At 39.9% G+C, this 14,841-nt stretch overlaps 1 protein-coding gene and 1 long non-coding RNA gene across 2 annotated transcripts in view; one reads left to right on the forward strand and one right to left on the reverse strand.

Moving 5' to 3' along the window:
* The window catches only part of LOC130367666 (uncharacterized), a 54,605-nt gene extending 44,436 nt beyond the window's left edge, over positions 1 to 10,169 (forward strand). The window contains exon 3 of the long non-coding RNA XR_008892140.1: positions 9,931 to 10,169. This is a non-coding gene — a long non-coding RNA (uncharacterized LOC130367666). The remainder of the gene's footprint in view (positions 1 to 9,930) is intronic.
* The window catches only part of PDE4C (phosphodiesterase 4C), a 934,858-nt gene that overhangs the window by 662,832 nt on the left and 257,185 nt on the right, over positions 1 to 14,841 (reverse strand). The window contains exon 3 of the mRNA XM_056570177.1: positions 9,840 to 10,048. Within this exon, the coding sequence (XP_056426152.1) occupies positions 9,840 to 10,048 (209 nt within the window). The remainder of the gene's footprint in view (positions 1 to 9,839; positions 10,049 to 14,841) is intronic.

Genomic DNA, 14,841 nt, shown 5'->3' on the forward strand with positions numbered 1-14,841 from the left:
AAATGGGATCTCTATCAGCAGCCATCCCGGCATATCACCCAGGACCCCCCCCCCCCATGTCGGCGATCGCGGAAAATTGCTGGTCAATTCAGACCGGCGATTTGCCGCTATTCCGGGTCAATCGGGTCTCTGGTGACCCAGAAAAAAAGGGTGAATGGGGCTGTCCGAGACAGCCCCATTCACCTTTACCCAGCAGGAGTGAGGTGGCACGGATGCCGCCTTATGACCACGTGATTGATTGGTCGGAACGACTGATCAATCACGACCCTGCTAGGCGGTGATCGGGACGGCGATTATGGCGGCGATCAGGGCCAGCGGGAGTCTCCTACCTTGCCCTGGTCTAGCGGGGTTCCCTTCATGTTCATGGGCAAGATCCGTGGCAGCAGCGGCGGCAGTCCCGGCGACAGAATACAGCAGGAGGTGAGGCCTGTTTACTTCCTACTGTTGCTTAGCAAGAACTCGCAGCATGCAAAGCCAATAGGCATGCTGGGAGTTGTAGTTTTGCAACAGCTGGAGTTCCAACTACAACTCCCAGCATGCCCTTTGGTAGTCTGTGCATGCTGGGGGTTGTAGTTATGCAACAGCTGGAGGCACATTTTTTCTATGAAAAAGTGTGCACTCAGCTGTTGCATAACTACAACTGCCAGCATGCACAGACTACCAAAGGGCATGCTGGGAGTTGTAGCAGTGTGCCTTCAGCTGTTCCAAAACTACAACTCTCAGCATGCCCTTCGATGGTCAATGCATGCTGATTGATGCAGTTTTGCAACAGCTGGAGACACATTGGTTGTGAAACATAGTTTGTTACCTAACCAGTGTGCCTCCAGCTGTTGCAAAAATACAACTCCCAACATGCACTGAGAGATTGTACATGCTTGGAGTTGTAGTTTTGCAACAGCTGGAGGCACACTGGTTGCGAAACACTGAGTTAAGTAACAAATGCTCAGTGTTTCACAACCAATGTGCCTCCAGCTGTTGCATAACTACAACTCCCAGCATGTATGGTCTGTCAGTGCATGCTGGGAGTTGTAGTTTTGCAACACCTGGAGGTTTGCCCCCCCCCCCGTGAATGTAAAGGGTACATTCACACGGGCGGGTTTATAGCGAGTTCTGCTGCAAGTTTGAGATGCGGCAAATTTTCCGCTGCAGTTCAAACTCCCAGCAAAGAAACTCACTGTAAACCTCCGCCTGTGTGAATGTACCCTAAAAACACTACACTACACTACACAAAATAAAAAGTAAAACACTACATACCCCTACACAGTCCCCCCCCCCCCCCAATAAAAAAAAAAAATCTTGTACGGCACTGTTTCCAAAATGGATCCACTAGCTGTTGAAAAACAGCAACTAACAGTATTGCCGGAAAGCCACTGACTGTCAAGGCATGCTGGGAGTTTTGCAACAGCTGGAGACACCCTGTTTGGGAAACACTGCCGTAAAGTATTTTTGTGGCGGATTCAAATCCCCAATTTAGGCCTCAAATGCGAATGGCGCTCTCTCACTTCGGAGCCCTGTCGTATTTCAAGGAAACAGTTTAGGGCCACATATGGGGTATCTCCGTACTCGGGAGAAATTGCGTTACCAATTTTGGGGGGCTTTTTCTCCTTTTACCGCTTCTGAAAAGGTAAAGTTGGGGTCTACACCAGCCTGTTAGTGTAAACAAAAAAAAAATAATTTCCACTAACATGCTGGTGTTGCCCCATATTTTTAATTTTCACAAGCGGTAAAAGGGAAAACAAATAAATACATTTGTAACGCAATTTCTCCTGAGTACGGAAATACCCAATATGTGGGCGTAAAGTGCTCTGTGGGTGCACAAAAAGGCTCAGAAGTGAGAGTGCACTATGTACATTTGAGGTCTAAATTGGTGACTTGCACAGGGGTGGCTGATTTTACAGCGGTTCTGACATAAACGCAAAACAATAAATACCCACATGTGACCCCATTTTGGAAACTACACCCCTCACGGAATGTAACAAGGGGTATAGTGAGCCTTAACACCCCACAGGTGTTTGACAAATTTTCGTTAAAGTTGGATGTGAAAATAAAAAAATAAAAAAATTCACTAAAATGCTGGTCTTACCCTACATTTTTCATTTTCACAAGGGAGAATAGGAAAAAAGCCCCACAAAATTTGTAACCCCATATGTGGATGTAAAGTGTTCTGAGGGTGCACTACAATGCTCAGAAGAGAAGGAGCGCCATTGGGCTTTTGGCAAGAGAAGGTGTCTGAAATTGAAGGCCATGTGTGTTTACAAAGCCCCCATAGTGCCAGAACAGTGGACCCCCCCCCACATGTGACCCCATTTTGGAAACTACACCCCTCACGTAATGTAATAAGGGGTGCAGTGAGCATTTACACCCCACAGGTGTCTGACAGATTTTTGGAACAGTGGTACGTGAAAATGAAAAATTTTATTTTTCATTTGCACAGCCCACTATTCCAAAGACCTGTCAAACGCCAGTTGGGTGTAAATGTTCACTGCACCCCTTATTAAATTCTATGAGGGGTGTAGTTTCCAAAATGGGTTCACATGTTGGGGGATCCACTGTTCTGGCACCACGGGGGGCTTTGTAAACACACATGGCCTCCCACTTCTATTCCAACCAAATTCTCTCACCAAACGCTCAATGGTGCTCCTTCTCTTCTTAGCATTGTAGTTCGCCCGCAGAGCACTTTACATCCACATATGGGGTATTTCCATACTCAGAAGAAATGGGGTTACAAATTTTGGGAGGCTTTTTCTCCAATTATCTCTTGTGAAAATGAACAATTTGGGGTAACATCAACATTCTAGTGAAAAAAATCTAATTTTTCATTTTCACGTCCAACTTTGTCAAACACCTGTGGTGTGTTAATGCTCACAGTACGCCTTGTTACGTTCCTTGAGGGGTATAGTTTCCAAAATAGTATGCCATGTTTTTTTTTTTTTTGCTGTTCTGGCACCATAGGGGCTTCCTAAATGCGACATGCCCCCCAAACACAATTTCAGCAAAATTTGCTTTACAAAAGCCAAATGTGACTTCTTCTCTTCTGAGCATTGTAGTGCGTCAGCAGAGCACTTGACGTCCACACATGGGGTATTTCCATATTCAGAAGAGATGGGGTTACAAATTTTGGGGGGCATTTTCTCCTATAACCCCTTGTAAAAAATGTAAAATTTGGGGGAAAACCAGCATTTTAGTGAAAAACTAAATTCATTTACACATCCGACTTTAACGAAAAATTATCAAACACCTGTGGGGTGTAAAGGCTCAACGGATGCCTTGTTATGTTCCTTGGGGGTGTAGTTTCCAAAATACTATGCCATGTGGGGTTTTTTCTGCTGTTCTGGCACCATAGGGGCTTCCTAAATGTGACATGCCCCCCAAAAACCATTTCAGAAAAACTACCTCTCCAAAATCCCATTGTCGCTCCTTCCCTTCTGAGCCTTGTAGTGCACCCACAGAGCACTTGACATCCACATATGAGGTATTTCCTTACTCAAGAGAAATTGGGTTACAAATTTTGGGGGGCTTTTTCCCCTTTTACCCCTTGTAAAATTTCAAAAACTGGGTCTACAAGAACATGCGAGTGTAAAAAATGAAAATTTTGAATTTTCTCCTTTACCTTGCTGCTATTCCTGTGAAACACCTAAAGGGTTAACACACTTTCTGAATGTCATTTTGAATACTTTGGGGGGTTCAGTTTTTATAATGGGGTCATTTATGGGGCATATCTAATAAGAAGACCCCTCAAATCCACTTCAAAACTGAACTGGTCCCTGAAAAATTCAGATTTTGAAAATTTTGTGGAAAATTGGAAAATTGCTGTTGAACTTTGAAGCCCTCTGATGTCTTCCAAAAGTAAAAACATGTCCACTTTATGATGGAAATATAAAGTAGACATATTGTATATGTGAATCAATATATCATTTATTTGGAATATCCATTTTCCTTACAAGCAGAGAGTTTCAAAGTTAGAAAAATGCTAAATGTTCCAAAATTTCATGAAATTTTGGGATTTTTCACAAAAAAAAGGATGCAAGTAACAATTAAAATTTACCACTACCATAAAATAGAATATGTCACAAAAAAAACAATTTTGGAATCAGAATAATCGGTAAAAGCATCCCAGAGTTATTAATGCATATAGTGGTCAGAATTGCAAAAAAGGGCTGAGTCCTTAAGGTGAAAAAGGGCTCAGTCCTTAAGGGGTTAAGGCCCTTCTACCCTACTTAATGAGTTTGGGGGGAGGACAGCCCCAGAAAGAGTCAAGGTTGGTCAAAACTTCTTCCATTTATGAATTATGGAGGCCACTGAGTGTTTTGGATCTTAAAGTACAGCTAAAAAAAATTTGGACACTTCTCTGGATCTATTCCTTCACATAATCATGTCTCTGAACTCTACATAAAGTTCTTTACAACTAATGGCTTGGTTTCTGCTCTAATATGCAGAATTTTTGCACCCTTCTTCAGATCTTCACACAATTCTGTCTCTGAGCTCTACAGGGAGTTTATTTTTACATCTCATGGATTGGTTTTTGCTCTGATATACATTATTGGGTTTATTTATCAAAACCTGTGCAGAGGAAAAGTTGCCCATAGTAACCAATCAGCTTGTTTCTTTCATTTTTAACAAGGCCTCTGCAAAATGAAAGAAGCGATCGGATTGGTTGCTATGGGCAACTTTTCCTTTGCACAATTTTTTGATAAATATCCCCCTATAAGCTGTCAAACCTTATATATACAGGGCTGGGAGAAATCATAATTTATGGTCAACAATCCATGCAGGTTTAGAATTGAAATGTTGCAGTGATTTTGATGTACGTGGGACAAATTCATCAAATGTCATACAGCACTTGATAAATTTGTCGCACGACCACATCACCTCAGCATGATGCCAGTTAAGATGATTTTGTAGGGCTGGTGGGAGTTAGTCTGAGTTTGTGTGTAAAAGAGTTTGTGCATGACAAATTTGTGACTTTTTGCCAAAAGCATTGCAAAAACTATTCTAAAGCAGTTCAAAATATGGTTAATATTTCAATACCGGGAGATCCCGTATCCTAGCCGGACTCGCACAGCTTCTCATTATCATATAGTGACTCCGGTCGGCTCATTTTTGCCCCATATCCGGTTTGGTGACTGGACTGAAAACCGTGGTATACTATGGTTTTAGGGTCCGGTCACAAAACCATATACAGGGCAAAAATGAGCCAACCAGAGTCACTGTCTGATCAATACAGATCACGGCATCTGCGGCATTGCGGCACTTTGATTGGATGATCGGATCGCCCGCAGCGCTGCCTCGGGGATCCGATCATCCAGGATGACAGCAGGAGGTCCCCTCACCTGGCTCCGGCTGTCTCCCGGGGTCTTCTGCTCTGGTCTGCGATCGAGCAGACCAGAGTAGCAGATCACCGATGATACTGAGCAGTGCTGTGTCCTATGCATAGCACTGCACAGTATTAGTGATCAAACGATTGCTATAGATAGTCCCCCATGGGGACATAAAAAGTGTAAAAAAAAAAGTTGAAAAATGTAAAAATAAAAAGTAAAAAAAAAGTGAAAATCCCCTCCCCAATAAAAATGAAAATTGTCAGTTTTTCCCATTTTACCCCCCAAAAGTGTAAAAACATTTTTTAAATAAACATATTTGGTATCATCGCATGCGTAAATGTCTGAACTATCAAAATATAATGTTAATGATCCTGTACGGTGAATGGCGTAAACGTAAAAAATTTAAAAAGTCCACAAATCCTGCTTTTTTGTCACATTTTATTAAAAAAATAAAAATAAAAATGATCTAAAAGTTTTACATATGCAAATATGGTATCTAAAAAAAGTACAGATGACGGCGCAAAAAATGAGCCCTCATACCGCCCTATATACAGAAAAATGAAAAAGTTATAGGTGGTCAAAATAGGGCGATTTTAGATGACTGATTTTGTACAAAAAGTTTTAGATTTTTTTTAAGTGGTACAAAAATATAAAAAAGTATCTAGCCATGGGTATCATTTTAATCATATTGACCCACAGAATAAAGAACACCTATCAATTTTACTGTAAAGTGTACAGTGTGAAAACAAAACCCCCCAAAATGTGCAAAGTTTTGGTTTTCATTTAAATTTCCTCCCTAAACTATTTTTTTTGGGGTTCGCCATACATTTTATGGTAAAATGAGAGGTTTTACCAAAAAACAAGCCCTCATATGGGTCTGTACATGGAAATATAAAGGAGTTATGGATTTTAGAAGGCGAGGAGGAAAAAACGAAAACGCAAAAATAAAATTGGCCTGGTCCTTGAGGTGAAAATGGGATTGGTCATTAAGGGGTTAAGGGAAATTTTCAAAATAGAAGCATGTTAAGACTGGTGTTTTTCTCTCTAAAATCTTGGTTTTTCTCCTATAGAAGTTTATGGATGGGAAAAAACACCATTTAAAACGCCATGTCAGCTTGAACATTTGGCATTTAACATTACAGAAAAAGGGATGCACATAGGCAGCTTTTAGTAATTTTGTTGGGTACCACGAAATAAAAGATACAGGAGTGATGCGGTGGCCATGCATGTATAAGTAGGGAACGAATTTCTGATGTTTCAATACAAAAGGATTTTCAGGAGCAGTCAGGGACTCGAAAGAGCTGTGGACGATATTAACAATGGAAGCCTGGTAAGATAATGTATGAATTAAAATATAGATTATCATTAATGAATGAATGATGTGTATGATATATGTTCTACATGTCTAATTTTTTTTTTACAGTATCATTTTTTTGTGTTTAATGTTTTTTGTTTTCTTCGCTAACATGATTTTAGTTTCCTTTTCAAATTCTACCGCTAAATGCTCTGAACTGAAAAGTATGTCTAGTGAATGATCAGTAGGTCAATTGCTCAAACCACAAGTTAACTGGATTTGAATGTTCGGGAAAAAAGTGGAAACTTAGGCTAAAGGGTCTGAATAATTAAAGTATGTTGATGCAAAATTAAAGTTTTAACTTTTTAATAAATTTGCGAACATTAAAAGATTTTTTTTTTACTTAGTCATTATGGGATATTGAGTGCAAAATGATGGGGAAATATATAAATATTAGCACAATGCTGCAACATTACAAAATGTGAAAAAAAATGTAAGTGTCTAAGAACTTTCTGAATGGATTGTGTGTGGAGGCAAACTGGAATTTGGCCATATCACAGGGCTTAGTGGCTTTTGGAACATGGATTTTTCCAAGAATGGTTTTTGGGCACCATGTCAGTTTTGCAGAAGCTCTTAGCTACCAGTCCAATAGAAACCCAGAAAACTGATCTCATTTTGGAATCTAAACCTCTCCGGGTAGCTTAGGTAAAACAAGGAGTTGCCTGATATCTATTTTAGATAGATGGTCACAAGTATGGTCACCTCAAGGTTGTATTATCATTATTTACTACTTTGTTGTGATCAAGACATGGATATGCGATAAATACCATTGAACAAAATACCATTGAACAAAATACCTGTGCTCCACTTTTGGCAGCACAAGCCCCAAAATGTCATCATTGCTACTGCATATATGAGGGTCTACCTGTGGGTCTAGCAATAATGAAGTGGGTTTCTTCTGTGATAAATCATTAAATATATAAATTAGCTTTCTCCATTTGTAATCATTACTTCATCAAGGCTTGTTTTTGCAGGATGTTTTGTATTTAAAGCATTACTCTCATTTAAAAACACATTTTAATATGTTGCTTAGACATGTCAGAAATTACGATCACATTGGGTGTTACTACTGAGACCAACTGTAAGTTACAACCAGATAAAGTGTGTGACAACATGCGCCTCACTCTCAGGCTGTCAATTAAATCCAATCTTTTTTCTGCATACAACTATGCAGAGGAAATGAAGAATCTGCAGCCTGAGTGGAGCATGCATTTTATTGGCTTAAAACAACAATCGCATCAATTTTAAGAGAGACCCGATGTGATCTCAACTTTTGACATGTCTGTGGAACATACCCAAAGTTTTAAATGATAGTAATGCTTTAATGGCACCTTTTTGGAGTTCTTATATCATATTGAACCTGTTTTTTTTTGTTTTTTTTATCAACTGATGCCAGAAAGTTAAACAGATTTGTAAATTACTTCTATAAAAAAATCTTAATCCTTCCACTACTTATAAGCATCTACAGAAGAAATTATTTTCTTTATTGATTTATTTTCTGTCATGACCACAGTGCTCTGTTCTGACACCTCTGTCCATTTTAGGAACTGTCCAGAGCAGCATATGTTTGCTATGTGAATTTTCTCCTGCTCTGGACAGTTCCTGATATGGACAGAGGTGTCAACAGAGAGCACTGTGGTCGTGACAGAAAATAAATCCTAAAATAAAATAATTTCCTCTGTAGTATACAGCCGCAAATAAGTACTGGAAGGATTAAGATTTTTTAATAGAAGTCATTTACGATTCTGCTTAACTTTCTGGCATCAGATGATTTAAACAAGAAAAAAATTCTGCTTGGTTCTTATTGCAGATCAGTGCTAGCAGTGTATGAATATCTGGAAAGTTTGAGACTTTCTAGAAATCCTCATGCAACACTTGACCAGATTTGACCCATGGAGGGGGAAGTGTGCTACAATATCCATACAAATTTGTAAACACTACTACTCAATTATTATACTCTCCAAGTCGCCCCTGTACCCAAGAATATTAAGGTGTCACTCTAGTAGTGGTGTGTAGAATACACAATAGGCAGAATATTTTGTAATATATTTATATATATATATATGCAAAGTAAGTTTCTCATCACACCACCATATAAGGTAGCATGCCCTCTGATCAGCGCTGGCTCTGGTTACAAAGACTCAGAAGCTGATAGGGATTTATGCCAAGTCCGAGATCTCCCCAGAAGGGAAGAGAACCCATCTGCAGACAGCTGTTTTGGGGTGCTTGCCCCTCGTCAGTACAAAGCAGGGTGTTCTGGCTTAGCTGAGGATGAGAGACCTGGAGCTAAAAGGGACGAGTATTTTCCTCAGGTATTTTCTGGGCTCTATCATGTAATATGGGCCCTAGGGTACAACTGTACACATTTTATTAATTGGATAATGTATACATCACAATTTCATAGGGGTACTAAGATATTAGCCTAATAGCTTTATGTTTTGAAATGAGTCAGTGCCAGAGAAAAACACATATGCAGTATGTACTGCCACTTAATTCTTAATCTGAATATTGTGCTTACAGAGGAGTGCTGTTAAAATCGCAAGAAAACTGCCCTTCCTATGTATTTTACCACTGATATGTGTTTCTTCCAAAAAGACACAAGCAGTAGCTTTTTCTTCCTTAAAAAAGCCACATATCAGTGGTAAAGGCATGCAGGAAGGGCTGTTTTTTCCTGTGATTTTTTTTGTGGTGTGTACATTATCCAATTAATGAACTGTGTGGCAATTGTACCCTAGGGTCCATATTACATAACAGAGCCCAGCAACACATTATATATATATATATATATATATATATATATATATATATATATATATATTACACAATATGCTGCCTATTGTGTATTCTACACACCACTACTAGAGTGACACCTTAATATCCTTGGGTACAGGGGCGACTTGGGGAGTAAAATAATTGAGTAGTAGTGTTTACAGGAGCTGTGTTTCTCTCTTTTTCACTGTAATGTTTTTGTTTTTACCGGCTTGGTTAATAAAACTAAGTTTTAGAGGGTGTTGTGGATCAAGAGGGCATTGTGCCCTATGGGCATGAATTTGTTGTTGGGGTTTCTAGAAATCCTAACTCAACTTATGTTCCGCTCTAAGAGCAGTGCTGAGTGGAAACTAGCTGAGTGGATATTTTATCTTATTCAGATGAATGGTCCCTCTTACCTCAAGTAGTTGGACACAGGGTCTTCAAATGTATCAATTTCTTCTATAGTGAAAACCACACGTGAGACGACTTCTGGTTCTGTTTTAACAGGATCTTCAAGCTGACGATGTGTAAGTGGTGGGAGCTGAGGAGTTCCAGAATATCTTCTTTTGATTGCACTTGAAGGTGAAGCAGAACATGAACTGATATCAAAGGTTTCCCGAGACCTCTGTAAGAAGAGACATTAGGTTTACATTATACTTTTTCAGAAAAACTAGAAGAGTTCATTTTAATAAATAAATAACTAAACCACGAGGAATATATATCGTACATACAAAAATAAATTCATAGAATAGCAATCATTCTTCCATTTTTCTCAAAATAGATTTAATAACACGTGAAAAAAAAAACATTTGAATCCATCTATCTATCTGATCCATACTGTTTTGCACATTATTTAAGTTAAAGCTTCTGAACACAAATTTTGCAAAAATTTTTTACAGTTTTTTTTTTCCTCAATTGAACGTTTTTTGCAAAGTTTTTTTTTAGGCAAAATCAAAAGCTTTTTGATGTAGAAATTAGCATGATTTCTATGTAAAAAATTTTTTTTTGCATTTGAGAACAAACCCTTAAAGACCGCAGCAAGGAGGAATGTACACGCCAGCTCTCCAGGCCAGAGGGAGAGAAAACTTGTTGGACAGCTCACACAGGCTGGAGAAAGAAAAGAGATCACACAAAAGATAGCTTACATGCAAGAATCATATAGACTATGTAGAGAAACATAGAGCTCACACATAAAGCTGAAGAGACTGCAGGAGCAAAAGTAAGGAACATTTTGAAAAAAAATTATAAAAATGAAAGACTACAGTATCTAGGTACAAACAGCCCAAATGGACAGACTATTAGCATGCATCTACCCAACACTTATGCTACAACAGGTATGTATGTTTCAAAATAGCACAACAATGTGGTGCAATAGTGTATACCCAAAATAACTTGTGTGGGTAATGAGCCGAATTAGAAATTTACTGAGAAAATAAATGTGGTAGTCCACCAATAAAATCTAAATCACTGTGTGAACTAAAATAAATATAACTTTTATTCATTACCATTACCCCTTAAAAGAAAGTAATGAAACTTTCAAGTATTCAACAGGAGCAAGACCAAAATTTTACAGAATCAAAGGGAAGATTACTTCCCATAAACAATAATAAACTATGACTGATAAAGCAAATAAAACAGTTCGTATTGTAAATTTGATGCTACACAAGGGTATCCCAACTGATAACTAGAAAACCCTGATTCCGGTAGCTCAAGAGAGAACTCAGGAAGGGACAACTAGGGGGAAGGGGACCTGTATCACCATAGAAAATGTGCTCTTTTAGATTTAATGCCTAGGCGGAATAGACAAACTTTTAGGGATGGTCCCGCTCCGGAATCTCCCCTATACTACTGCACAGTCCCTAAGTACACTACCTAATTAGCTCATGTTAATTGCTAGCTGACTAACATGGCAAACTCCTATTATGGTAACACTCTAGTATATAAAAATGTAAAATGAGGGAATAATAAAGATGGAGACTAAATCTTCATATTCGATAAGAAAAAAGCCCTTTTCTAATGACAGCTATACTAGAACACAGTGCACCTCTGGATAGTGCATTTGACCCTGTAAAGGCTGTAAACTGTATCCAATATTGAATACCAAATATGCAAAATTTTAGGCTATATTCACACGCCACCAAAATTTCTGTGCGGAATTCTGCACAGAGATTCTTAAGCAGCTTGATTTCAATGGGATTCTGCTGCACTGTGAACATAGCAGAATTTCCATGGGAGAAACATCTGAAGCGGAAATTCTAATTGTGGTTTCCACAGAAAGAATTTACCTTTTTTTTTTAAAGTTCTTTCATGCTGGCGTGGACCCTCAGCGCAGTGCAGGGCTGAAGAGGACAGGGGCTGCAGGGAGCAGACATGCACTGTGCAGGTGTGCACGTTTGCTCCTAGCCTCTGACCTGTGCCCGGCCTCTGACCCTGCTAAATCCCTAGACCCCAGCAGTGCATAGAAGCAGCAGCCACTGTACATCAATGTGGAGGGGTGGGGGCTCTGAGGCGATGGGTCAGCCTGGGGCAGCACAAAACTAAAATACACCACTAATGGGCTTGGGAATATTGGTTTAGATTAGTGTTCTCCAATCAGTTGTTCTCCAGCTGTTGCACAACTACAACTCCTTATGTTCTGACAGCCTTCTGGAAAAAGGACTTAGGGGTCCGGGAAAGTGGGCCGTGCAGTGTGGACAGGACTTTGCGGGGGTGGGGTGAATGGAACAAAGGAGTCGGGAGGAAGACTTAGGGGTTGCTCTTGCTGCTGCAGCTTCTATGCACTGCTGGGGTATAGGGATTTAGCAGGGTCAGAGGCCAGGCACAGGTCAGAGGCTAGGAGCAAACGTGCACGCCTGCACAGTGCATGTTTGCTCCCTGCAGCCCCTGACCTCTTCAGCCCTGCACTGCGCTGAGGGTCCATGCCAGCATGAAAGAACTTTAAAAAAAAATGTTAATTCTTTCTGCGGAAACCACAATTAGAATTTCCGTCTAGAGAGCCTGGAGGAGGAGGACAGAAGGGCATGGAGGAGAACATTGCAGGGGTGGGATGGGTGTGTAGCAGTTGTATCCAGAGGGTAAAGTGTGTGGCTGTATTATTTCCAGAGGGTACAGTGTGTGGCAGTATAATATTCAGGAGAAAGTGTGTGGCTGTATTATTTCCAGAGGGTACAGTGTGTGGCAGTATAATATTCAGGAGAAAGTGTGTGGCAGTACTATACTCAGGAGGTACAGTGTGTGGCAGTATTATATTCAACAAAAAGTGTGTGGCAGTATTATAACCAGAGGGTACAGTATGTGACCTGGTTATTTTCAGGGACACAGTGTGTGGCAGTATTATACTCAGGGGGTACAGTGTGTGGCAGTATAATATTGAGGAGAAAGTGTGTGGCAGTACTATACTCAGGAGGTACAGTGTGTGGCAGTATTATATTCAACAAAAAGTGTGTGGCAGTATTATAACCAGAGGGTAGAGTATGTGACCTGGTTATTTTCAAGGACACAGTGTGTGGCAGTATTATATTCGGGGGGGGGGGGCGGCACAGTGTCTGACAGAGTGATAATGATGATTGTCTTCATACATGAATGGTTATCTACTGACAAAGTGAGGAACCTATATGTCCAGGCGTTAGACTCTATAAAGGAAGATGTAGCTGGATGAAGTCCTGTAGTCTGGAGCAGATGAAGAAGAAAAGTAAAGACAGAGAAGACATCACTTAGGTCATTGATGTGTTTGTGTATTCTCCTGACTGTTCCATCAGAGCTGTTGTCACTTGTATCTTCTATGGGAATGGGTGAAACTGTACCCCAATCTGTGTCTCTCCAGTTGTTACAAAACTACATCTCCCATAATACCTGAGGCTCTCCTGACATGATGAGAGTTGTAGTTTTGTAACATCTAGTGGGCCATTTGTCACAAGGTGTCCCAGCAGTCAGACCCCTACCAAAAAAATCAAACAACTTTGGTCCCAGTCGGACCCTGGCACTGGGAGGCACCAGGGCAATTTTTGCACCAGGGCCTTGTGGTTTCCAGCTACATTCCTGTCTGTGAAGTAATCTATTTGGTTCTGTTGAAGTTTGGTCTTGCTCCTGTTAAAAACTTGGACATTTTATTACTTCCTTTTTAGATGTAATGAATAAAAGTTATATTTTAGTCTGCATACTGTGATTCAGGTAGTGACCCCATCAATAATAATTTCCACTTAGTGTGGACACAGGAGATGTTTTGCTTCTTTTTAGCTTGTACAGGAGATTCATGTTCTTGTAGTCCACCTATACCCCTTTTTCTTCACCTTCCTCTCCTTCTTGGTTAAACTTAAACTGTACTATGTAACTATGTAGCCCATGGGTTGCTGTTGCATGACTTCATTATAGTTGCCATTTGGCTGCAAAAGAAAAAAGAGTTGGCAGAAAACCACTACCTAGTCCACCTATTTTGCCCTTCTATTATTTTCTTTGTATTTTTATCTTAGAATGAATATACTGTTTATTCAGTTAGTGTAGGATTCCACTGAGGTTCTTTCCCTGCTGTTTTTAGGGTAAAAAATGGCAGAAAAAATGCAAGAAAAACTGCCACTGATTTTCTCAGCATTTTTTTCGGCATTTTTACCTATGTGTGGAAATTGCATTTTTGTCCCCTTTGGCAGTTTCCCTGCCTGCGTCTTTTATTTTTTATTTTGTTGGGTACCAAAAATAAATAAATGATGCAGTAAGGATAGAAAAAATTGTAGGGACTGAAATTTATATTTTTATAACAACATTTTTATTAATTTTCAATCATGGACAAATTTATGTAAGCAGGCCGGGACATAAAAGTGTAGCCAACAATATTAAAAATATATAAAGGGGTTATGTAATTGTTAAAATATATTGTTTAAATTAATTTTGGGAAACTTTTTATTAAAAATGTATGTTAATTATGTGTTTTATACAATGTGTGTGATTATTACTACTTTTGCCGCTCAGAGCGGTGACTGGCCAGATGGTGGCAGCCAATCACCTGTCTATATATGAATCAGTGAAGTGAATTTCTATTTACATGACTGGCCAGCTGTATAGAGCCGTGATAGGAGCACAGCAGAAAGCCGCTCTCCATCTAAGCAATCTAAAGGACGATCACAACAGGTTTCAGGAGTGACACCCGGGGTTATCTGTCTCTTACTGCAGGTACTACTTCTCCCAACATGGAGCACACTCTGTTCCATGCTGGGAGCTGCAGTACCTGCACTAATAGACAGATCGCAGCGGGTGTCTCTCCTGACACCAGTTGCGATCTTCCTTTATAATATAGAGAAGCGGGCGGCACGGCCGCACTTCTCCACTCCCCTACCCTGTACTCATCTGTGATATGAAGTTCTCTTCACATGACAGATTCATATATGCCGCTTAGAGTTGTGATTGGCCGCAACCATCAGGCCAGTA

This window comes from Hyla sarda, chromosome 1 (assembly GCF_029499605.1).
Source record: "Hyla sarda isolate aHylSar1 chromosome 1, aHylSar1.hap1, whole genome shotgun sequence".
Lineage (NCBI taxonomy): Eukaryota > Metazoa > Chordata > Amphibia > Anura > Hylidae > Hyla > Hyla sarda.